General features: G+C 39.0%; 1 protein-coding gene, 1 long non-coding RNA gene and 1 pseudogene across 3 annotated transcripts in view; 1 reads left to right on the top strand and 2 right to left on the bottom strand.

Moving 5' to 3' along the window:
* LOC112653507 (uncharacterized) overlaps positions 1–14,837 on the top strand; it is a 36,337-nt gene extending 21,500 nt beyond the window's left edge. For both annotated transcript variants that reach the window (XR_007409610.1, XR_007409611.1), the window contains exons 2-3: positions 13,210–13,356; positions 14,593–14,837. This is a non-coding gene — a long non-coding RNA (uncharacterized LOC112653507). The remainder of the gene's footprint in view (positions 1–13,209; positions 13,357–14,592) is intronic.
* TRPM1 (transient receptor potential cation channel subfamily M member 1) overlaps positions 1–26,377 on the bottom strand; it is a 94,555-nt gene that overhangs the window by 10,089 nt on the left and 58,089 nt on the right. The window contains exons 18-26 of the mRNA XM_049108006.1: positions 24,113–24,235; positions 23,783–23,914; positions 21,411–21,539; positions 19,079–19,330; positions 17,556–17,730; positions 15,949–15,969; positions 15,036–15,180; positions 13,160–13,362; positions 12,133–12,265 (exon numbers count right to left, since the gene is read on the bottom strand). Of these exons, the coding sequence (XP_048963963.1) occupies positions 12,133–12,265; positions 13,160–13,362; positions 15,036–15,180; positions 15,949–15,969; positions 17,556–17,730; positions 19,079–19,330; positions 21,411–21,539; positions 23,783–23,914; positions 24,113–24,235 (1,313 nt within the window). The remainder of the gene's footprint in view (positions 1–12,132; positions 12,266–13,159; positions 13,363–15,035; positions 15,181–15,948; positions 15,970–17,555; positions 17,731–19,078; positions 19,331–21,410; positions 21,540–23,782; positions 23,915–24,112; positions 24,236–26,377) is intronic.
* Positions 13,546–13,718, bottom strand: LOC112654239 (U4 spliceosomal RNA; annotated as a pseudogene).

The raw sequence follows: 26,377 nt of genomic DNA, 5'->3' as shown, positions 1-26,377 counted from the left end.
GAGGGTAAGTGAGAGAAAAAAAGGGAGAACATAAGCCTGGCCGGGACAGGGGGGGCAGACTCCCCACTGAGCAGGGAGCCTGATATAGGGCTTGATTCCAGGACCTTAGGATCATGACCTAAGCCAAAGGCAGACACCCAACTGACTGAGCTATGCAGGTGCCCCTTAAATAGACATTTTCTAGTGTACCATTTTAATTCCCTTTTCATGTCTTTTGTCATTTATTTTTTAGCCATTTTCTTAGTGGTTGCCCTAGAGACTACAATGAACATCTTAATTTATGACAATCTAGTTCAAATTAATGCCAATTTAATTTCAATAGTATTAAAAATATGCTCTTTTAAAGTTCATTCCTTCCTCCTTTACTTTATGCTGTTGTCACAGATTACGTCTTTACATGTTGTGTGTCCATCAATGTAGATTTGTAATTATAACTTTATACAGTTATCTTTTAAATCACATAGAAAATAAAAAATTAGTTACAAGCAAAAAATACATTTATAATGTCTTTTATACTTTTCTATGTAGTAACCTTATAATGTCTTTTATACTTATGTATGTAGTTATTATGGTGCTCTTTATTTCTTCATGTGGATTTTAGTAGTCTGGCGAACTTTCATTTCTACCCAAAGGACTTCTTAGTATCTCTACTAGGGCAGGTCTAGTAGTTACAAATTCTTTCAGTGTTTGCTATCTGGGAATATATTAATTTCTCCTTCATTTTTTGAAACACTGTTTTGCTAGATACACTATTCTTGGTTAATAGTCTTTTTCTTTCAGCACTTTGAATATTTCATCCCTCTGCCTTCTGGGCTCCCGGGTTTCCAGCGAGAGGTCAGCCTTTTATTTTATTGAGGATGCTTTGTGTGTGATGAGTTGCTTTTCTCTTGATTCTCTCAAGATTTTTTCCTTTGGCTTATGACAGTTTGATGACTATTTAAATAAGTGTGGATGTCTTTGAGTTTATTTTACTTGGATCACTTCTTGGCCTTTTGACTAAGATCAAGTGAAGTTTATTTTACTGGGAGTTCATTGAACTTCTATGTGTAGATTCATATTTTTCATCAAATTTGGGAAATCTTTGGCCTTTATTTATTGAGATATTTTCTGCCACTTTCTTTTTGTTTCCTTCTGGCATTCCCATTATGTGTATGCTATCATGCTGATGGTATTCCACAGGTCTCTGAGAATCTGTTCATTCTTTTATATTTCTCTTCCTTAGACTGGATAATCTCAACTGATTTATCTTCAAGTGTACTAATTCTTTCTTCTGCCTGCTCAGCTATGATTTTGAGACTCTATAGTAAAATTTTCCTTTCAGTTATTTTACTTTACAATTCCAGAATTTCTGGTTCTTCACCTTCTCCTTCTCTTTCCTTTTCTTAAATATAATTTCTGTCTCTTTATTTGTATTCTCTATATGGTGAGACCTCATTCTCAACTTCCCTGTAGATCTTTAGAGATGGTATTCTTTAGCTCTTTGAATGTGTTTACAATAACTGATTTAAAGTCTTTGTCAGGGGCAGCCCAGGTGGCTCAGCAGTTTAGTGCCACCTTCAGCCCGAGGTGTGATCCTGGAGACCCAGGATCCAGTCCCATGTCAGGATCCCTGCGTGGAGCCTGCTTCTCCCTCTGCCTGTGTCTCTGCCTCTCTCTCTCTCTCTCCCCTCTGTATATTCTAGTGAATAAATAAATTAAATCCTTAAAAAAATAAATGTCAGAAAGTCCAACATCCAATTTCTTAGGGCCAGTTTCTTTGATTGCCTTTTCCCTAGGTGTGGACCATACTGTCTTGTTTCTTTGCATATCTTTTTATTTAAAACTGGGCATTTTGAGTAATATTGCATGGCAACTCTGGAAGTCTGATTCTCTTTCTTCCCCAGGGTTTGTTAATTATTGATTCATATTATAGTAGTTGTTGCTTATTTAGTGACTTTTCTGAAATGATTCTATAAAGCCTGTATTCTTTGTTGTGTTTGGCCACTGAAATTCTGTTCTGTTAGCTCAGTGGTCAGCTAATGATTGAACAGAGAATTCCTTAAATCTCTGGAATAAAAAAAAAAAAACTCCCAGTCTTTGCTGAGGGATTCTGTGCATGTTCATCATCAACACTCAGCCAGAGTTTGCATCTTTGTCTTAGCCTTCACTTCCTGTTTTCACAGAGCCTTTAGGTCAGCTAGAACGGGAACCTTTCTGTCTTCTCAGTATTTTCTGAGCATGTGCACAGACATATGCATGCCTATGGCCTTCTAGATTCCCAGGAATATGTTAGAACTTTTCAAAGCCTTATGGACATCTCATCTCATTTCCCAGCCTTTTTTCTGAAGCTTTTGGTTAGTCTCATTTACCCCAACTCTGTTATTTATCACCTTGGGGAGTAGGGACCAAAACATTCGCATGTAAATGTTTATGACAAATGCCCTCTCCCTATCCCCACCTTGGCTAGCAGTTTTATTTAGCCTTGGTCTAGTTCCAAGTCAAGGGAAATTAAGGTAAGTCTTTTGAACCAATCTTTCAGGGAGCCACCAGACAGGTCAAAATAGATAATTGCAACTTTTTGTGTATGTGGTTCTTTCTGCTTCCACTAGTACCAGGAATTCAGCCTGTTATTTTCATGGCTGCCAGTGAACTGAGGAGTGGGGGATGGGACTAGGTAAACTGAAATGCACAAAGCTCACTTAAAAAAAATATTAAGCCATGTTTCTTGAGTAAGCACTTCACAGATTGTTACAAGCCATTGGTTCATTTCCATCTTTCTAAAAAGTTGATTCTGAAAGTTTTGACAGTTTTATTGTTACTTTTATGGAGTTATCCAAGAGTTCCTTACTATACCATTTTTTGTTCACTTTATCTTTCTCAATCCTTTAGGGATGCTAATAGCAGAACCACACACACACAAATACACATGCACGCACACACACGTGCACACACACACAAATACACACAGTTTGGGGGTGAGCTCTTAAGTTCATAAGCAACTTTGTAGGGTTACTTTTGCAAGTTCATTCCTCCCTACAATCTCCTAGGTGTTTCCAGTATCTTGGAGCTCCCCCTTTCCAACCTCCATTAAAAAATCTGGGGCTTTAATTAATTTACTCTGCGTTTCACTTCCACAACTATGCCTGCTTCCAGGGCCAAGTGGCAGGAGGAGAAAGAGCAAGAAAGCAAAAAGAAAGAATTGGTCCCACTTTCTTGATTCTTGATGCAATAGGTAAAGACTTTACTGGACCACTGGATCTCTTACAACTGACTCAGCAGAACAATAGGAAGGGAAAGAAGGCACTCTTTGAATAAGCAAGATGAGGTCTCACTATAATTTACTTTAATATTAAAAGATATATGACCTCATTTTATACCCCAGGCTGATAAAGCAAAAAGTGTTAGTTATTAGGAATAGCCTCCTTGCCTCCAATGGCTTCTTGCTCCAATCCAAAACAGTAACACAGGTACTCAATCATGTCACCCCTTGCTTAAAAACAGTAGCAGTAAAAAAACAAAACAACAACAAAAAAAACAGTAGCAGTTTCTCATAACACTTAAGATTAAAAATCAAATTTTATTACAATGTTGGATACCAAGGAGTGTGTTAAAAGGAAACCTTATAATCTCCACTTGTATATTTCTATGATAGAAACAGTCGGCACTGTCTCAGCATCATGTAAAGTGTCATGTAAATGCAGCTTCAGGTTTTCCCTTCCAATTTCTTAGTAGCCCTTAACCTCATCCTATAAAGATTTTTGTTTCTTGGGGTGCCTGGGCAGCTCAGTCAATTAAGCATCTGCCTTCAGCTCAGGTCATGATCCCAGAGTGGTGGGATCAAGCTCTGGTGTCTGGCTCCCTGCTCAGTGGGAAGCTTGCTGCTCCCCCTCCTCCTCCCTAGCTCATGTTCTCTCTTGGTATCTCTATCACTATCTCTGTCTCTCTCTCAGATAAATAAATACTATCTTCAAAAAAAGATTTCTTGGGCAGCCCTAGTGGCTTAGCAGTTTAGCGCTGCCTTCAGCCCAGGGCGTGATCCTGGAGACCCGGGATCAGTCCCAGCATGTCAGGCTCCCTGCATGGAGCCTGCTTCTCCCTCTGCCTGTGTCTCTGCCTCTCTCTCTCTCTCAATCTCTCTCTCTCTATCTCTCTCTCTGTTTCTCTCTCTCTCTCTCTCTCTGTGACTCTAATAAATAAATAAAATCTTAAAAAAAAAAAAAAAAGATTTCTGTTTCTTATATACATTCAAGACTTTTCAGAATCTGGCCCCCAGCCTCCCTTTCTGTCTCATCTTGTTGCTCATCCTCAAATTTGCTTCACAAACATTCCATCATCATCAAGATGGAAAACTAAAATTCTTCTAGAACTTGAGAACCCCAAACGCCAGGGCACATGATGACCTCAGTTTGAGAAAACTTGTTCTAGAACTTGCTACCTCTGATATTTATAGAACCAGATGAATGAAAGCTGCCTTGGTGATGCCAGGGATCCCAGCCATTGTAGATAAAATTATGTTGCTATCCTGGCTTCTAATATTTAATTAGATTAACATGACTGTATTGTTTATTATTTTTCAAAATAATACTTATTTTATAAAATAGGTCAGTATTTGCTTTTGAGATTTTCAAATCCTTTGGTCAAATTACTTATAACTATTATTCTAGTATGACTAGTATTTGGTTCAAAGAGACTATTTCTTTGGATAGCATTTTTGTGCTACAAATGCACTGTCTTAGACTGAAATACTGATTTCTTACAGACCTACTTCTATCCATTTTCACCAATTTGAATTCATGGCTTCTCTAATTATTTCTGTTTGGATTTACATATAGATCACTAAGTAGATTCACTAGGTTTTATTTCACACACCATGGTGGCATTCCCTTCGCAGCCAAAATTCTTCCATTTAGAATACTTTGGCAAAGTCACTAAGGCCATTTTTCTAACTACCAAACATCTGAATTTCAGCTGGCAGGCCAGAAGAACAATTCATGAGGGTTAGCCTTTTATATCAGAGGAAACTAGAACCAAGTGAAATCTATAAACTGGCTGGGCCCAAAGTAATCATGCTCCTGTCTTTGAATAAAATTTAAGCCACACTTGATTTATGACAATATTTGCCCTGTCTTTTACTACTTTATGTCTCCTACTAAAATCACTGAGAGTCCAGAACCTAACTGGCTTTATCAATCCTAGTTAATAATAGCTAAATTTGTTCCCTTCACATTTCTGTTTGATTCAGAGATTAGCACAGATTAGTCTACAGGATTTTCTGTTCAAAGCCCACATTCCCTCACCAGTCTCAAAATCTGGCACATATATAATTCTACTTGTTTTGTAAATTAAGAAAGTGAGAGATAACTATACCAGATTAGAAACTGACATTGCACATCAGGACTCTTTGTTTTAGCTTGTTTTCAAGAAAGAAGGGCTGTTTATGATCAATATTTTGTTAACTTCAGGATTCTCTTTGAGTTGTGCCCATATTCACATTAGGGATGAAGTACTCCATCAGCTCCTCTTTATTATACATCTGTCACCAGTGACAATAAACAGCAATTAACAACCATAGTAGCATGATGGTGTTGTGAGAATTAAGTGAAATTGTGTCAGTGAAAGCACCTTGTGAGTTGTAAATGCTATGCAAGTGTAAAATAATGTGACCATGTGAAGTAGGTGTGATTGCAAATCTCCAGATGCTTTCATCTGTATCTTCATATATCTATTATCTAGGATATTTCGTTTTGGACATTATGCAACTAAACCTGAACGTAGCTTAATTAGAACACATTTTTTAAAGGCATTGTAAATAATGTTTTCCATTTCATTCAAATAAGAGGCACAACAGTATATAAATTTGTGGCACTTTTGTGGTAACTTCCAAGAGAATACTTATATATGGTATAACTTTATTGGAGTTTCATAGACTCTTATCTATTAAATATAAGGCCCAAATTCATGGTCTCATGATAAGAGTCCATGTGTGTGTTTCTTAAAACCAAGAACTTAGATATTTGGAGTTCTGTAGTAAGCTAGTTACTAAAACCTGTTTTATGTGCAGTCATCTTTTCAAGTGCAATCATTACCCTTCACCTGCAAGGCATCTTATAAATTATATGGGAATATTTCCTTAATGATAGAGTTCAATGTTAACCTAAAAACATAATGTTACTGGAAATCCAGTTTATACTTGAAGAAACCCATGTTTCAAGGTTGCATGGTATTCTATATTGAGTTCTTAGAGTATTCTTACCCTGTAATTTTATTCCAGGTCTGCAGATCATAAACTTGTCTGATCTAGTCCAAATTTTATATCCAGCTATTTTAATTTCTATCTACTTCTTCATATGAGGCTGCCTTTTAAGTTTAGTAATTATAGTGAGAACACTCAGGATGGAACTTGGTTGTGCTTACTTACAGAGTATTTATACGTGAAAGACTAAACAAAGATCAAGACTTAAGTCTGAAATCTTCCAGCTTTCTCATTGTTTTTAATAAACAAAATACTGAAGACTTACCAAAAGAATGTTAAACTCTACAGGATTTTAGCTCTAGGCTAAAATCATCATTTATATATACCAACATGGCCATACTTCAGATATCCTTGGTTTCTAAAATTCAAGTCATCTAAGTCATTAGCCTTTTCTGGCTATATTCCACTTGTCTTGTTCAGGCAAGACTCTGGTCAACCACTCACTGAAGCCCTTAGTGATATCCTAGGTTCTCTCTCCCTTCCAGCATAGTTGTGTCATTTTGCCACTAGAGCTCAACAGCTGGGCAGGGAAAAATGGTACCTTGAGGTAGTGTAATATGTTTATGCTACCATTTGCAAACACTAATATCATTGTGGTATCCCCACTGATTGGTTCTTGGGAACATAGGTCCCTTTCAGCCTCCTTTTTGCTATGCCCCATGCTCCATTCACTAACTGTATCCTTGCCCTTGGGTTCTAGAGAGTCACTGTTAAAGGTCATGGGAATCACCTTGACTTGGCCCAATACAAAATCATATTAGCTAATTTTACTTAGGTCCTCAGTATTCCTTCTGAGCAATCTCTTGGCTAGCTCCTTCCTATCATATTTTCCCAAAAGGTGAACTCAAATCCTCTCTAGTGGCTTCAAGTCTATAATGTTACCAGAAGGTACTCTTTCCCCATTCCTGTCATTCCTTCCTATGTGTCTGGACTTTATATTAGTGTGAAATTCTTGGCCTCTCTACAGTCCTTTATTTATTTTTGAGGAGGACTGATTTTCTGATTGGAGTTTGAAGACCAGAACACCAGCTTGCTTTTCTCTCTCTCTTTGGGGGCCAGCTGCCTGCATAGAGCATGGGTTCTTACTTTGTTTTGTTCATATGGTAAGCTTAGTGGGGAAAGCTGATTCTGCCTGTGAGAAGAGAGGCCAGCAGTTGCTTGTGACTGAGTGGCTATGGCTAATTCTGTGTATTTGGCGAGAACTGAACCATATCCTCTGGCACAACATTTATTACTGTAAAGCCAATACTATTTTTATCTCTATCTGCCTGATGTCTGCATCTCTCGCTGAATTGGCTCTCAAAGTCAGGTAAGGAAGAAGATGGTCATTTACCAGACACAAATTCTAACATTTAATCTCACCCCTTTCCCATAATCCAAGCAACTTTGACTCCAGTTAATTTCTGAGATTAAGACATTCAGATGGAATCTTCCCCAAACTTCTCTCCCATCACTATGTGTTTGTCTTTCTATGATCCTGTCCATATCAGAGGAATCACCCACCTCTTTTCTGAGACTCATCTCTCTTTCAGGTCTTCTTCTACTGACTATCTAATTTCTCTCCTTCTTGTCTTTCTTGTTATGGTCTCTGTTACCAGCATCTCTTCTTGATCACTCAGGAAGAGGATGCCAAATAAGATCTCAAGACCAGAAATTGCTGCTTTCTTATCAAGCCTAGAGGAAACCCAACACCTTAGCCCAGATCCACAAATACAACATGTGAGCATATGACCCAGAAGTCTTGGTGGAATCCAAACCTTCTATTATAGGTTTAGCTAGTCTAAGACCCATAGATGCTTAAATACAAGACCACAGCATTGAAAATGTATACTTTATGAATTATATAGCCTGCATACTTGAAAATATCATATATGCAAAATAAAATTTATGCAAATAGAAGATATGAATGAGTAAACAAGAGATAGTAAGGAGGCAATGTTCACCATGTATTCCAAAAACCTATAACAATGTACTTGTTATAATGAAATATTAAGTTTGGTCCTAAGCTTCCTTGATGCCATGGAAAAAAGGAAAACACACTGGCTTACATAATTCTCATTGTTCAAGAAAAGGAAGTTGAATCTCTGATGAAATTATTTTAGAAAAGATTCTTTTCAACTCAGTTGTTCTTGAATCTGTGAACCAGGGGATGCCAAACCACAAAAGGAATGATGTGTTCAGCAGTGGATTTTCCAAGAGATACAGAGATGGCTTTCAAATTCTGATTGATAAAGATACATGTTACTAGGTATTAGTCTGATATGATGAGATAGAATATCTAGGTTGACGAACTTTACCTTGGTTGTGCTGGCAGAAGTTATAAAATATTCTTTCACCAGCCCTCTTGGTTATCTGATATTAACCTTTCAGGCAAAGAAGCAACACCTGTCAACACCACAAGTTGTTTTGGCGTTGCTGATATTAAAGATTCTTCCTGACAATTATGGGTAGCAGAATCATTTGTTTATTGAGACCGTTCCTAGTTGCCAACAGCAAAATCGGTTTCAAACCTGGGGGGAGCATAGTTGACATCCTATTTGATATTCATTGAGGATAGGATGGAAATTGCATTCAGGTCAGGACATGAATTTTTTAGTTATCCATTCATTCAGAAACTCAAGCTCTTGCTATGTTGAGATGTGCAGACTTCTTAACCTAGTCTAAGGTATGAGGTGATCAAGGAAGTTTTCCATAAGGAATTGACATTTGAGCAAAGATCCAAAGGGTGAGCAGGCAGAGGGAACAACATGTACAAAACTCCTATGGCAGGAAGGGAGTGGTGGCTTAGAGGAAGTGACAGAAGGCTAGCAAAACTGAACGCCAAGCATGAAAGGAGGACAGTCCAGAGTGAGGCTGGACCTGGGAGCAATGGGAGCCACTCAAAGGCTTTTAAAGAGAGCTAGTGGGGAGCGATGCAACCAGAGTGAAGTCTAGTTAGTGAGCGCAAAAATGAATTGAAAGAGCAGAAATGATTATGGAGAGCTCAGATGCTATGAGAGCAACTGCAGGAATCCTAGTGAAAAATGCTAGTAGCTTGTACTAGTGTGCTGGTGATAGAGAAGGAAAGAGGTGGAGTCGGGATCATGATTCATTCATGGGGGAAGAAAGCAGAATTTGATGATTTGACAGTGTCTGTCTTGCTAAATGAGATGGCTAGTGGAGCCACTCTCAGAGCCCAGAGCATGTCCAACTTTGGGAAGAAATCCGTGAGTGCAGTGCCCTAAGTCAGCTAAGTGGGCATGCTGGGTGGGGCTTTGAGCTAAGTACCTTGCTGCAGTGTTGTTGCTAACTAAAAACTGAATCATACTGTAAATCTCTGATTGAGGGACTAAATGTTGGATCTCACAAGATGGTGAAATTGTTAGAACTTTATATATTACTTTCCAAACATTAAGGGAAAGCCATGAATGTGCTTCCTCCACAGAAGGCCTCAAAACACCCTGCATGAAGGAGCACAAGTATGTAAACTTCTTGTGTGAACATGTTTGTAAGACTGAGTCATGCAAATTGCTGGCTCAGGTTTTGAAAGGTACCTGACAAGAAGGAGGCCAGGCAGAGACTGATGCCAACAGCACCTTTCATAGAGGCTCCCTCCTAACCAGACCCCGCAAAGTGAAAGGAGCTGGGATGACAGCTGAGAGAACAGCAGAATCATCAAATGGCAAATGGTGACCCGGAAAATAAAAACAACCCAATATGTAAAGAAGATTTTTAAAAATGACAAAAATATCTGAGTACTCAAAAATTTGATTTTAAAAAGTAATCACTGGTGGGGCGCCTGGGTGACTCAGTGGTTGAGCATCTGCCCTTGGCTCAGGACGTGATCCTGGGGTCCTGGGATCCAGTACCACATCAGACTCCCTGCATGGAGCCTGCTTCTCCCTCTGGCTGTGTCTCTGCCTCTCTCTCTTTCTGTGTCTCTCATGAATAAATAAATACAATCTTTTTTTTTTTTAAAAAAAAAGTAATCACTGGTGTCAAATTTAGGTAAAAAGAACTAGTTTTATTTCTATTCTTCAACCTTCTTTCTTGTTCCTCAACTGTCCTGGTGAAGGGTGAAGGAAAGGCACCTTCTCCCCAGACTTTCTCCTCCTTTTGTCTTTGATATGCATCTGTGATTCAGCCTAGAAATGGTCAACAAGTGAACGGGAGGGGCAGGAATGCTCTCCCATCACTCTTGGAGATCTCAATGAAGGGAAACGGGAAGTAGATGTTTTTACGGCCCAGCACATTTTCATTCCTATTACGTGTGCACAGAGCCCCAAGAGGAAAATGCAGTTTGGTAGTGACCTGATAACCACATTCTTGGAGGCTTGCTCTAAGAATGGTAAAAATCCAAACAATGCTGGGAGAAGGGAGGAGGGGAAAAGGCAGAGTGAAACAAAACACAATTTCCATTGTAAATTACTGGCTGTGATCAAATCCAAGTTAATGTCTAACTAAAAAAGTTGAAATTTTAGAATATTAAGATGGGGGTAGCTTATCTTTCTCAGGAAGAAATTTTTATATCTTAAAAGCTTAGTAATTACTATTAAAACAGCAAAGAAGCACTGAAAAGTTTTATTGAAAATGTATCTTATTAAGACCAAAAGTTAGTACAGATAACCCTTAAATTTGGCAGGTTGGATTACAAGGTGTCCAGTGCTGGATGGGTAAGGGCCCAGAGAGCTACAGCTGCCAGGGGCGTTGTCTCTCCCATGGACTGTGGCAGCCACCGGCCTAAACAGGCACACCAGGGAGACCTGAAGGTGTATTGTGAATCGTGTTGTAATTGTTGAGACCCTCAACTAGATGGTTTCCTGAAATATTCTTTCGAATGTCTTTATGTCTGTCAATAAATACATGTAACTGTGCTAGACACTTTGATTCTGAGGACTGAAGGATGGAATGGTAAGCTAGTATCCCCTTAGGCATCGTCCTTCTACCTGCATTGCTGCTTAAACTCTTTGGAAGGATATTTTATCAATTACCACATTCTTTGAGTAATAATAACAATAGCTTACACTGATTGTATTAAGTGATGAAGGTTCTTAAAATCATATGATTCGAAAGATATAGATAGTGTAATTTTATTGTTTTTGTCTGCCCTGTGCTGGTTACTCTTTCCCAGCTGCAGGAAGAGCAACACTGGAAAGTCCAGAAAATGTCACCCTTTCTGGCTCTTCCTGGCCTGCCTTCATTTGCTCATTCATAGATTCATGCACGTATGCATTCATTCGTTCTGATTTATTAAGCACTAGCATATGGATGATAGTGATTTTGCCAGGACCCAGGATGTTAAATTGTCTGAAAAACACATCATGCCCTAGTTTAGAAGCTTCCCATCTCATGGAAGACAGACACTTCTGCTCCTCCCAAAGTTCCTGGTGGCATAGAAGCAGAGAGGAGGGAGCCCTTACCTCTGCTCTGCCAGGTTGGGAAAGGAGCAACAGGAACATTAAGGCACGAAGAGCAGGTCAGTCCCTAGGGGAATACTATTCCTTGACAAGGCAACCCCAAGTCAAAAGATGGCTTCCCCGGCATTTACACAGCCCTGCAGCTGGATTTTCTCTCATTGATGCAGGGTAATTGCAATAAAACCTCTTACTTTAGGAGTGGGCAAGAACGGTCAGGGTTTTTTTCAGTTTGGTTTGGCTTAGTTTGGGCCTGGAATATTTGCAATGCAGCATTCCCTTCTCTATACAATTTACAATCACCATTTCACGGTGGATATTTTCACATTGTTTTGGGGTAAAAACACGCAAAGAATCCAAAGTTTGAACAAAGAAGAGAATTTGGGAGTGAACATTTATATGGACGTTGGCATCCCCTGTAGAATGGGGCGGAGGAGCCCGCAAACCCTTGGCCTGTAGGCCATCGAGGGCCACCACGGGCCACCACTGGCCCCGGGCTGGGCGCACCTCTCACAAGTGACGCGGATGCGCTCATCGCTGGACGACTGCTGCTCATCCTCCTTCTCCTGGAAGTGCTCCTGAACACACTGCTCCTCGAACTCGTGCAGCCTCTTCAGCTCCTCATCGCTGAGAAACAGCTCTGCGTAAAGGGAGAAGCATTTGCTGAGAAATGAGCCCCAACCATAAATAATCAATTTAGTTGCATTATTGCGAATTCCACGAATCAACCTGAATTGAACTCACTTGTTGTCACTTGTAGGCAATTCTCTGACTACACCAATGGTTTATTACTTAAACAGGTTGTAATATGCAGAAACCATCTTTCTGCTGGAGCAAAATGGCTTACTTTTTTTAACACAAAACACCACTATGACAGCTATTTGCAAAGTGAAACCAAGCACTATTTTCTGGAGAACCCTTTGCATGTATTTTACGGATAGAGTCAGGTGGACATCATTACTGTCCTACCCTCTTCAGATACAACACATTGAAGCAGTCTTAAAGGGAGTATATATATATAGAGAGAGAGGAGTCATTTTTTTAAGTTTAAATATTTAATAATATATTTTTAAAGATATTTAAATTCAATTTGCCAATATATAGTATAACATCCAGTGCTCATCTCATCATGTGTCCTCCTTAATGACCATTCAATCAGTTACTGCCTCCCCCAGCCCACCTCCCCATCTGCAACCCTTTGTTTATTTCCCAGTGTTAGGAGTCTATCTTGGCTTGTCTTCCTCTCTAATTTTTCCCTACTCAGTTTCCCGGTTTTGGAGGAGTCATTTTCAAGAACTCTCTCGGTTTCTGATCTCATCATGAGCAGGCTTTCGGTAACACTAATTACTCAGAAACTAACAGTACTGGAATAAAATCAACATAAAATGAGAAGCATCCTGCAAAGAACAACAGTTGGACTAGAGTGTTATGTTTTCACACAATTTAAGTAATTTAGTGAGATTTCCATGAGGGTGTCCAGTTGGAACACTCTTGAAATTTGCCCAAGAGAGAAACGAAAGAATCCTGCACGTACTTAGACCACGATCCTGCTCATCTTGATCCCCTTCTCTTTTTTTCCTACAGCGACCACTAAGACGCATAATGATTATATAGATGTGGCTTAAAATGATCATCGGTGGAGGTAGGACTGGCCGGTCATGAAATGTCATTATCAGCTGATAACGCTGGAATTTCCACACCTGGTTGGATATTGACTTAACTTCAAAGAAGGTATTGCTTTAAAAAGAATAAATGTTTAATTAGTTATTTTACTTTTCATTTAAATTTCCCAGGGCAATCATTTACTCACATGGAAATGAAAATAAACAATGAAATGGCCTTTTAGCACCTCTGATTATTAGATTACCCTGTCTTTTGGTTTATCTGTCAGTGTGGATTATCTACACACAGGGACATTTTCCTCATATAAGTAAGAATTAAGTGTATTGAAGCTGCTACATATTGTTCTCTTGAAACACCATACTGTGGTCTACTGACTCATATGCTCAGGAAAATTTTATTTCATATTTTTCAATTAGCAATAATCGCACGGATAAACCTCATTGGCTACGATACTGTCACTGCACAAAGCTTTATTTCATATTTTTAAAGGTAGGAGCTATCCAACTAAGTATTTTGAAATATTTAAATCTGTAATACAGTTGAACAAGAGTTTGAACCAGATTCTTTCCAAAGCCTTGGTCAGCTCTAAGATTCTATATTTCTTTGTTTCTTTCTTTTTATGGACAGAATTTCTGTTGTCTTCTTTTTTTTTTTTAATTCATGAGAATCAGAGAAAGAGAAAGAGAAAGAGAGAGAGAGAGGCAGAGACATAGGCAGAAGGAGAAGCAGGCTCCCCGCAGAGAGCCCAATGCAGGACTCAACCCCAGAACCCCGGGATCACGATCTGAGCCTAAGGAAGACACTTAATCACTGAGCCATTCAGGTGCCCCAAGATTCTATATTTCTATGAAGGATTTTTCCCTCATATTTTTCATCTTAGAAGATACAATTTTTTGGAACATTTATTAGGCATGGTCATAGGCTCAACACATCATGCGAAAATGGGCAAGTTTTACAAGAGACTTGATTTTATAATTTAAGCCATATCTTTCCTAGGCCATTTTATCTTCTATTCTGTAAATGATAAGGAAAGTATTTTATATAATATTACAGTAATTGTCACAACTTATGAGATTCACATTGCTTTCTGTGCCTCTGGTAATGAATTATAGTCACATCTTGATCAAATCTTCCCTACCTCAGGAGACTTTTATCTAAGGATATATTTTCAGTAGATTAAAATACCTGTTACAATGTTAAAACACAAACTGAGATTAAATGTATTTAACAGAAAGACAAATACCATATGGTTTCATTCATATGTGGAATTTAAGAAACAAAACAAACAAAAAAGAGAGAAAAGTAAAAAGAAAACCAACCCAGACTCTTTTTTTCTTCCCACAGCCTTGAAGAAAAAACCCCCCAAAGTCAGAGAACAAACTGGTGGCTGCCAGAGGGGAGCTATGTGGGGGAATGGGTGAAATAGATAAAGGGGATTAAAAGTACAGTAATTGCATCCTGATGAGCACTGAGTAATGTACAGAATTAATGAACCATTGTTTTGTACACCTGAAACTGATACAACACTATGTTAATTGTACTTCAATAAAAAAATAAGATATTGAACCATCAAAAAATTTCTAAATGTATTTAAGTGTCAACTTTTGATTCATGAATACATGAAACCCAGTTTAAGTTTTAATTAAAGAGATTGCAAAAATTCTGCATATTTAAAAGTTCTACTGAAATTCTGTGTAAATCCATGGTCACACGAGTGTTCCAAGATTAAACTGGAAATTTGTAATGTAATAAATAATAGGCACCCAGTCATCAGACTTGACACATACTTGAAAACTGCAATAAGCAAGTTCACAAGCAGGATGTTGGCCACCAGTAGGTAGCACGCCATGATGGCAGGTGTGAGCCAGGCACCCGGGATACAGGGCGGGAGCCGCTTGCCTTCTTCATCATACTGGTTGTCACCACAAGGAGCTGAAACAAAAGTTTATCTTTATGTAATTTTTACATAAAATGAATAGAGTAAGTAACTTACATATGCCACTACATGATCTTTTTCTTTTTTAATATGATTTTTCCCTGATTTCATAAGCAATGAAAACTATAAACTTGTACAAAGAAAATAAGAAACTCACTTCTACACTCAGAGATAGTCATTCTTGACTTGTCATATTGATAAACATTTTCCTATTTCTGCATTTATGTTTTTCATATACAGAAGTTTTTCCTTCATTTCTAAGCAGATAAATCTATCTGTATGTTTTTTCTTTACTGTTATCTGTTAGAAAGTTATTATGTCTTCTGATTATTTATTTAACATCATCTCATGTTGTCTCCTTGGTATCACTTGTACATGAACTTTGGAAATAATTTTGTTATGAGGGAGGAGGTAAGGATGCCCTCTACTCTCAAATCCATTAATCAACAGATTTGGTGTCATGTTTGGAAAATCATCTTTTCTCTCTCTGCTCATTCAAAATGCCACTTCGATCCTATAGGACCTATTTCCTGAACTAAAAAATAGAATGACCCCAACAGTGATAAGTGAAATAACTTCCATGAATTTATAATCTACCTACTTTTTTACTTACTCATAGTTTAAAAGAGCATTGACATCAGAAAACAAGAGAAGTATTAAAAACCAGTGTAAGAGAAGTATTGAAAACCAACTCCTAGCTAAGGGAGAAACTGATTAATACACACATTTCATGGACTAGAGTCATTGATTCTGTGTAAACTTACGATTAATTTCCATGGCGTAGACTATATAGCGATTGGAAAGCAGGATTTTATTTTTTTAGTTGTGACAGGAAGGGAGGGAAGAAAACAAGACAACAGTTGAGAAGAAAGTAAAACAAATGATTAACAACACAAGAATGGTTTTGGTGTCAAGATATGCAAAGTATTCAAGTTTGGGAATTACAGATTCATGCCAGGAAAAAGTGGTCTATTTAGAAGAAACTGTAAACATTATTAATTCTAGGGAATACATATATATTTCATGAATATTGATTTTACCATGTGTCATAAGCAATAAAAAGCTCACACATTAAAAATACTGTGAAAAAGATATGAGGCTACTGGCAGATGATCATATTAACCAACTGGTTAACCAATCAGGCAGTCTCTATATCCCAGTTGAAATACCTCATAAGCACATATAAATGCAAAATTATTATGCAATAACCAGATCAAGAATGAAAAACCTGCATTTAATGATGTTACTGAGAATAGCCTCAAGTTTGCCTCTTTATCTTCACATTACCCAATTAAATAATAAAAAAATATCATAATTTATGTCTGGATCATATGTTTACCTAAGTAAATACTCTTTTGAAACCAAATTAGATTTTTATGTTCCAGTTTACCAAGCTACAAACACATTCAATAATTGACTTTGAGATACTGGTTATAATAATGTGTTCAGAATCACGTTATAAAAGCTAGATAGAAGGCATTGTGTGAACTAGTTATCAGTCTAACCCAGTGGCAGAAGATGTACTGAAAACCCTGCATTTCATACAAGGGGAGGATGTTCAAAACCATCTCCCAAGAAGCAGAACACCAGAAATAGCAGATGTGCTCTTGTATCTGTATCTTTGTGACAGAGCACAACATGCAAATGAAGGTATGGTCTGGATACAAAAAACAGGTCTGAGGAGCCTCAATCTATTGGTGATACATTAACTGGCCAGGTGAAATAGGCATAAGAACATTTAAGCTTCACTTCCTACAACACGGGAGACACCATGACCTGCTGGCTCAGCCTGGGGAGGAGCTGGGGCCTACGCCCCCCAGAAATCCATGCAGGATTATGGCTCATTTCCTCTGCTAACATCTGGATGATATTGTTGATATGTTGTTGATAATAATAATAATAAGTTGAACTCCATAAGTGAAGAGGAGATTGATAGCCATGTGGAAAATGAGCTTTGGAGAAGAAGCTTGAAGAAGAGGATGACACAAAGCACCAGTCACCCTGTCATGCCTTCTGTCTCATTATACTCATAACACTACCAGCTCTGTCTGAGGGTAGAAAGAGGTTGAAGAAATATTGGGATATTGGCACTGGGACTACATTCATGTGATAAGGTATTCACCAGGTCCAGCTAAAGGGATATGAGACTCTCAAAATTCTGGTTAATGGTTTTTAGAATAGAAGGAATGACTGATGTCTCAAAAACCTACATTTCATATTCTGTATTTATTCCTTCTTAAAATAATTTTATGCTCAGAGCAGAATAAATAATAATTTATCTCCAAATTAACACATGCTCTTCTATTAATTTGGAACTGATCATCTGCCTCAGAAGCAGGGAAGAGAATCTTACTATCAATTCTATTCTTACGGTCTATCTGGTCTGCAAACACCTCTCCATAGATCATCCAGTAGGGCATGTAGAAGATGTTTCGGGCCAGTTTCCAAGACGGCTCCTCATCTGGGTGCAAAATGGCTTGACGGGCTACTCCAAAACTCATCAGCACAACCAGCATAATGACCACAAAATACAGCATGTCAATCATCTGAGTAAAGAGAAAATGTGTCTCTTACCGTCTTGAGTCATGGGCCAGGTTTGCCTGGTTCATTATATTGCTCTTCATGAGTGTTTAATTAGGATGAAAAGAGCCTCTTTCCCTTCTCTCCATCCCATCCACAGGCTTCTAGTGTTTATATGCCATGCAATGCATACATCTTATTCTAGAACATTGACTCCCCCATTTGCTCTTACTCTTTCTTCTCCTCTATTATTGCCCATAAACAAATATTCCTCTCATAACTACAACTGCAAATGGAGAAAGGGAAGAATTATGGGGGAAACATGGGAATTTGTAAGGGAAACTGAAGAGAAAGAGAAGGAGATATATAAGAAAGGAACAAGATGAATTGAGAGTACAGAATGATATTTATTCATTCATTACACAACTGTTGAGTGGTTACAATGAGTAATGCTCTGGTTACTGTGGATACAGAATTGGTATAATTCCTAATTTTGGATATCCCTGAAGATGAGAGCCCTTGTCAAGATAGGCTAAATCATATATCCCTTCACTCAAAGCTGCTCATGCTATAAAGAGTAATTTGTAACTTAAGATAACTTCCTTTCTTCCAGGACCAGTCCTAACACTGAAGCTATTTTAGGTGATGTAAAGATTACCTGCTAGCTCATTTTTTTGTTTCATATTGTATGATTTATTCTGGAAGAAATGTTGCCATGGATTTGTCTTGGCCTAATCACATGAATTGCCTTTGTCTATTCCAGGCCAGAGTACATGGGCAGAAGACTCTCTGGAATAGGAGTGGGGGAGTGACCCTGGGCCCCATTTGTTTCTGGCTTTTACTACATGTTAACTACAGATTATATATAAATATATAGACACAGTATTAATGTACATATATACAGTGCATCTCTCTTTGTAGATAAAGTAGTATATACTGTGTGTATATGTATATATATATGTATAGGATAGAATAGAAGTAGTATATAGTAGTAGTATATACTGTATTAACATGTAGGAGAACTATGTATCGTTTTTAAAATTTTTATTTATTTATTTGACAGAGAGAGCACAAGCAAGGGGAGCAGCAGGCAGAGGGAAGGGGAGAAGCAGGCTCCCCATAGAGCAGGGAGTCTGCAGTGGGGCTTGATCCCAGGACCCTGAGATCATGCCCTGAACCAAAGGCTGACACTTAACCGACTGAGCCACGCAGGCGCCCAAGAACTATGTATCTTAAAGCAAAAACATTTCCTGTAAGAAACCAACTACAAAGGAAAGACCAAATGAAGTCTAATAAAGCCACACCCAAGGCCTGGTCTCAGGTCCTAACCACAACCACAATGTCTCTAGCTCCTAAAGGGGTGTAAGTACTAACCATCTTTCCAATCATCATCACATAGGGCCCCAGATATTTGTTGACACCAAAAATGTCCAGGACTCGGATATACCAGAAGATGATATCCACACAGTAGATCACTCGGCCATAGCCCATGTATGGCTGCTTCTGTAGGCGGAGGATTGCTCCAATCATGAACATGGAAATGGCTACAAGATCCGTGATGTTCCAGTACTCCTGAAGCCAAACTTTTATTTTCTGGCTGAGTTTGCCTGGTTCTGACATGAGGATCTGAAAACAAATGCCAAAGAACAATAACAGGGAGTGCTGTATTGGAAGCCTCTTAGAATCTTGGAAAGATAGGACTGGTGGAACATTCCAGGGCATCTGGTCCCATTTCCTGCTTAAGACCTTTAAACACTAATCTTCTCAGGCAGAGAAAGATATCTTGAAAGGGAAATTCCATGGAATCTTCTATATTCCTAGATGCAGTGTTTCACAAATTCTCAGGAAATGCCTTCTAAATCATGTCTTTCTGGGTGAAATAAAAGCAGCTGCCTCTTGATTTCTTTTTAATTCTCTGGATATGTGCCCGTCAGCCCACGTTCCAGAGTTAGTCCAGGAAGAAAAGCCTAGAGCAGAGACACACCCGTGTGGTCTACAAAGGGTAATCCACCTGATGGAGAAGGCAGATTGGGCTAGGAGATGTTTTTTTTGCCACAATTCCTTTGCAACTTAGATGTGAGAAGTCAGGGGAAAGTAAAATATTTTCTCCTACTTGAGATATTACCCTTTAAAAATCGCCATTGATTGGGAGTTCCTGGATGGCTCAGTCAGTTAAGCATCTGACTCTTGGCTTTGGCTCAGGTCATGATCTCTGGGTCGTGAGATGGAGAGACCCTGCCATTAGTGGAGAGTCTGCTTGACATTCTCTCTGCCCCTCATTCTGCCTTTCCCCCTGACCTCTTGTGCATGCTCTCTCTCTCAAATAAATCTCTAAAAAAAAGTCACCACTGATAAAAATCACTACTTCCTCAGGGTAAAATTGAAACTACTTAACAAACAGCATGCAAAGATACATAGAGAGAGTGAGCCCCATGGATGTGGCTATGGTGTGCAGTAGGGTGGGGGGCTGCTGTACCATGGTGTACCCCTTCAGTTATGGAGACTGGGGCCCTGGGGACCCCATGACTGGGATGGGGTGGTGGCTATTTTTTGGCCAGCACAGAAGGGATTCACTAGTTTAACAACCCGTGTACACTATAGCCTGGAAGATGAGCTCCTAGAATAAAGAATAGTATCTTAGCAAATGGCTGATGCTCAGCGGCATCATGGTGGCAGTAGGGATGGCATGGCAGGCTACTTGGGGGTAATTCCAGTTGTAACATTTGCAGAGTTTGATGAAGCCCAACTAGAAAAGAAAGACTAGTAGCAAAGGAGATGGGATTTTAAATGTTGGATTTTGGGGTGCCTGGGTGGCTCAGTGGTTGAGTATCTGCCTTTGGCTCAGGGCATGATCTCATTGAGATCCTTGCAAGGAGCCTACTTATCCCTCTGCATGTGTCTCTGCCTCTCTCTGTGTGTCTCTTATGAATAAATAAATAAGAAAATAAAATGTTGAATTTGGTACTTTTCTTTTTTGGTTTCTCAGATTCTCATTAGACTGACAGCATCGAACTCACTCTATTGGGAAGAAGTTGTCAGTAATATTTTTTCCAATTCAGTGAAAGGACTAATAATGATGGCAAAATAGTAGTACTGATTCTATACCAGTTGGAAGAAGCATGTGGAAACCCTTTTGTATGCTTTTTTAGTTCAGATTCATTTTTTCTTAGATATAGCTTGCCCTTCACAAACTAATAAAGTGAATGAAAATTCATAGAAAAGTACATGTCCCTATTTCCTCTGCCATCCTCTCAGAGCCTCCTGAGAGCCCTTCCTTAATAAGAAGGAAGACTCCACATTGCAGGTGGCAGGGAGATGTGGAATCTGAGTCCTAAGTTGTAGGTAAATAGTCATCTTGTATGTCTTTCAGTTCCAGGGAAACAGAGCAAAAATCTGTACCCGGTTGTAGTAATTGGTTTACCTCTGGCAGCATTTACTATTGCTTTTACAGTCACTGAGACTGTTTTTATTGCTAAATACCATTGATTTTTGCCTTGTGTTTTGATTTGCAAATTCAAATTCAGTTGGAAGCAGAAGACATATAAATCTTAAGCAAGAGAATGGGATACACTTGGTATTGTCATACCCCAAAAGAAAAAGTTACCAGAGCACTCATGATTTGCATGAGGTGTTTTGCAAATAAGAAGCTATATCTGAATCAAAGTTTGCATTCAGTGGCCCCGGGAAGGACCTTTGGGGTAATCACCTCTCGTATTTTCTCCAATGCCAGGGTCAGGATGTAGGAGATGACAATCCACTCCTGGAGACAGGGCCAGCGGTCCATCCGCACCAGGATGACATAGTTGAAGAGCAGTAGGTAGCCCAAGTACGATATCTGAGGGGCAGAACAACTATTAGCAGTGTTTGGGGAGATAACACGTGCTGGGAAAAAAAACTTTTGAAATCCTATTTTCAGGTTGACAGGTCTTCTAAAACAAGTTTGCACTCCCAACTAGACTGACTCATTTAGAGGAAACCTTCTGTTTCCATCGCCAGTGTGGATAAATTCTGAAGCAGATCAGGACGCATTTTATACTTTAGGATGATATGGGCACTGGCATTCTTTTTCTAAAGGAAGACGTTATTTGTGGCTACTATCACCTTCATGGGGGAATTATGGAGCTGCACAAAATGATGATACATAAGGAAATTTTTAATATTTCACTGATGTGTCTTCTACATTCCTGAAATCGGAAAATATTACTTACTCTCCCTGCCTTTCAAATTTCCCTCTTGAATCTTTTCACTGCTGATAAATGTGGGAGGTTAGAAGGGGTGAGGGGTGAGAGCTGTCTGTCGAGGTCCACAGAGCTGTCCCGAGTCCCCACAATTAGGAATGACATATCTATGGTTTGCTGAGGCCACAGCATGCTCCCTATCTTTGTGGCAGGAAAAGATGCAGAGTTTGGAGATATATGGGAGTGATGTATGGGGTGGAGGGAGGTGGTCTGAAGTTCATTGCTTAAAGTTGATTTACGGTGTAGCTGATGAATCTTAACCTCCAGAGCCCCTCGCTGGTCCAGGCTCTTCTGGAGTAATGGGGGTAGGAGTGGGGTATTCTAACAAGTGTGTATTTGTGATTCAACAGTTGTTGTCCTTTTTAAGATTCAGGGGATACCTGGGTGGCTTAATGGTTTAGAGCCTGCCTTTGGCCCAGGATGTGATCCTGGAGTCCCGGGATCAAGTTCCACATTGGGGTCCCTGCATGGAGCCTGTTTCTCCCTCTACCTGTGTCTCTGCCTCTCTCTCTGTGTGTGTGTTTCTTGTGAATAAATAAAAATAAAATCTTAAAAAAAAAAGATTCACCCCCACCTCTCCAAATTGTATAAGTTTTACCAGTAAAATAGGTAAAGTCCCTTGTATCCATGATGTATTCCTTGCAGTAGGATTAGAGCCAGAGTTCTCAAAATTGGGCTGCATCAGAATCCCCTGGGAAGCTATAAAATGTGTAACATCTTGCCACAGGCCAGAGATAGCATTCAGAGTATTCAGAGGTGTGGGGTGACTCTGGGGCTCCTCTGCTTCCTAACTCTGCCCTGTGCTGAGCTCTCCTGCAGGCCAGGTGCCTCACTGGTGCTCAGCTGGTTCTGACTAGAGCAGGTGGGTAACAGTGGCTTCTCTGCATCACCCGTTGTAGCTACCAAAATGTTGGGTGTCCAGGCCCATGGTTGATCTGGGTCCCCATGCAGCCTTCCTCTGCCTACTGCCTGCCCCACTGCCTAATGCCCCATCCAGAGCCTTGGACCTGTCTCCTCACCTTCCATTGCTGCTCCTGCCTAGTCAGTCACAAATGGAACAACATGACAGGGCTTGCTTGGCATAGGCTATAGCATAGGTGCTTGGGACTTCATGGGTAGTCTTGCCCCACCCTCCCCAGATTGCAATGGTTGTGAGAGCCTCTACGTGCATGCTGGGCCCTCCTGCAACCAGAGCTTACCTACAAAAGTCATAGCATGCATGTGTAAGGCTGAGGCCACTCTTGTTATAGCTGGCACCACACTCTTGGGGATGTTAAAACAGTGGGCCCCAAAGGCATGTGGAGGAAAATGTACAACCAAGCAGTTGTCAGTTTGGTGTGCATTTCAGAGTGGAGAGGCCTTAATTTGCTTCTCTGTTCTAGGAGCTTATGATCTGGGTTCAACTACACTCCTTTGGTAAACCCACTGGTTTTATGAAGAAAATGGCATTTGTCAGTTCGCTCTTTAAACCACGAGTCCACTTTGTTCACTTAAAAATAAAACTGTATTTCCCTAAGTTTCTATTACTGAAGGCATTAAAAAATCCTTCATCTTAAGCAAACAGGACTGTTTTGCTTTACAAAGTGATGCTTTTGGGGCTAGGATGGCCACATTCCTGCATGCGTGTAAATATAGGACAAGATATGCAGATACAATTTTAGCTGAAGATCTGAATGAGTCCCGGTTTTGTTTTCACAATTCATTTTAATTCTGTGAATTTTAAACATTTTATTTTTTTTTATTTTAAACATTTTAAAAAGCCTTTGACATGTTTTTCAAGTCTCACAATTCTGTGTGCTCAAAACATGCTATGTAGCAAATGCTAAGGAGGAAGCCTTACCGTGTAAAACCAGAACTTGACAATGGGAGCGTTATAGAATTCACAGATTTTCATTCCAATGGGAATGCTTCTTTGCTTTTTGTGCTCATTCTCCTCATCACCCTTTCTTGAACCAGCGTCTGCATTTGCATCCTGGAAAACAGAATGGCACATGTCAAGCAGGTTGCTGAATGGGAAATACATAACATTTAACAGACAGGTCTCTTTAAAAATAAAGAATTATACAGAGTTCCCCAATTATGGTGGTTTCTAAACTCATGGTAAGAGAAATCTCAACAATTTTGAGAATGAGAGTGAATTGATACTTTTATGATCAAGTGTAGCACTGACCATATTCTCCTCTTCTTTCTCTTTACCATCTTCATTCTCCTTGGATGTCTGATAAGAGAAGTCATCATATGTGCGAAACTCCAAAAACAAGATGGTAGGGGGAAGAAGAATCCCCATTATAACCTATGTAGAATGAGAAAAAAATTGTTAAGATTTTTAGATTTTTAAGCTATGGCAAACCTAGAAAATTTTCCTAGTATACGTAAAAATTTAAAATTATGATCTTCAGCATTACTCAATAAATTAAGCAGTCCTATGACAGGTTTATCACTGTCCTGATGTTCTGTGGCTTATTTGGTTTGATACATTGGTGGAGTTGCAGACTGTGAAAAAGAACTTGTGCCAAATTATTTCAGATAGACAGCAAGTGGTATTGTGTGGAATCCTTAAAAAGCAGAGGGCTTACATTAAGTTTCAAAGCAGGTAAATTTTTAAAATATAATAATAAAAGTGAGAATAAATAAATAAAATAAATAATACCTTCAGGGAAGTAAATAGAAAATATTTTATATGGAAATAACTTAGATGTAAATGTGAAGGTATGGATCAAGATAAAAGACAAATGTAATTTGGGCTTGACCTAGACAAAAGGATGCCCTGGCCCGTGGGTGGAAAACTTTGTTGTCATTTTTATCAGTGCTGTGATGTGTATCTCCAATATGGAAATTTGTTCCCAATGTTCAGTGCTGAGAAAAATCTCTCACGGCGATCCATTATTAAGAACACCACAAAGGGGCTATTTCTACCATATTTAAAAAGTTATATGATGAAAAAATTCAGGTGCATGAATAGACCAAACAAAGGAATAGAATAGAAGGTCCAGAAATAGATTCAAATACACATAGAAAAATAGTATTAAGTAAAGGTACCACTTCAAATTGGAAGAATAAAGATGGACTATTTAATAAGTGGTATTGAGAAATCATGGGTGATCATCTAAAACACAATTAAGTTGGATTCTATCTCACAGCAGCATAAATTAAAGATTAAAAATTTCATGAAAAAAAATATAAAGATTTCATGAAAGAAGGCAGCCCCGGTGGCGCAGTGGTTTGGCGCTGCCTGCAGCTCAGGGCATGATCCTGGAGACCTAGGATCGAGTCCCATGTCGGGCTCCCTGCATGGAGCCTGCTTCTCCCTCTGCCTGTGTCTCTGCCTCTCTCTCTCTCTCTGTGTGTCTCTATGAATAAATAAATAAAATCTTAAAAAAAAAATAAAGATTTCATGAAAGAGAAAAAAGGTAGTGGTAGTGTGGGAAGAATGTAAAATAACTAAAAAGAATCACATAAGAATTTTTCAGAAGAGGATGGTTGGGGAAAGGCCTTTCTAATTATGCTCCCAAATCAAGAAGTAATTATACCTTAATTTTAAGATTAGCAAAATGAAATAAGCAATCAAAGAAAAATCACTATATTTGGAAATTTAAACAAGCACGAAGTTTCTGTACAGAAAAAAAAAAAAAAAAGCCTTAACCGAAGTAAAAAACAACTCATAGGAAAACATATTTGCAGCTCATGTAACAGGCAAAGGGCTAATCTTTCTAATTAGAAAAGAGTTCCTAGAAATTGAGAAGAAAAAAAATCTAACAATCCAGCAGAAAAATAAGCAAAGGCTGTGAGCTGAGACATTGGTACTGAGAGGAGAATGTTCTCACCCTTACTCAATAAGATAAATGCAATTACTACACAGAGATATTGTAGTTTACCACTAGATTGGAAAAATTCAAAAGTTAACTCCTCCCCTGTGTTGGTGAGACTGTGGGAAAACAGACATTCTCCTACATTGTCGGTGGAGGTACAAATTGAACAATCCCCACAGAGGGAGGCTGGTCGAACCTATCAAAATTGCAAGCACATATCCCCATGGAGCCACTAATTCCACTTCTGGACATCTATCTAACAGATACGTGAGACACCATATGTGTCCAAGAACATTCATTCTGCCACTGGGTATAACACCACGAGACAGGAGTGACCTCCATGGCCTCAGAGGGGACTGGCTAAATATTAATCTGAAATAATGGAATGTGATCCAGCTGGGAAAGAATGAGAACTTCCTATATAATAATATGGAAAGAGCTCCTGGTTTAGGTGAAAAAGCAAGATACTAAATAGTGAGTATGCCAGCTCTTGTGAAAAAGAGAATACAAAGACGATGATCACTCATAGTAGCTTTAGAAATGGAAGGACGCACAAGGAATGACTATCAGTGGTTGCTGCTGGGTGGGAACAGGGCAGATGTGGGACAGGTATGGGAGGGACACAT

The sequence above is a fragment of the Canis lupus genome, chromosome 3 (assembly GCF_003254725.2).
Source record: "Canis lupus dingo isolate Sandy chromosome 3, ASM325472v2, whole genome shotgun sequence".
Classification (NCBI taxonomy): domain Eukaryota; kingdom Metazoa; phylum Chordata; class Mammalia; order Carnivora; family Canidae; genus Canis; species Canis lupus.
This window is presented reverse-complemented; position numbering and strand designations above follow the sequence as displayed.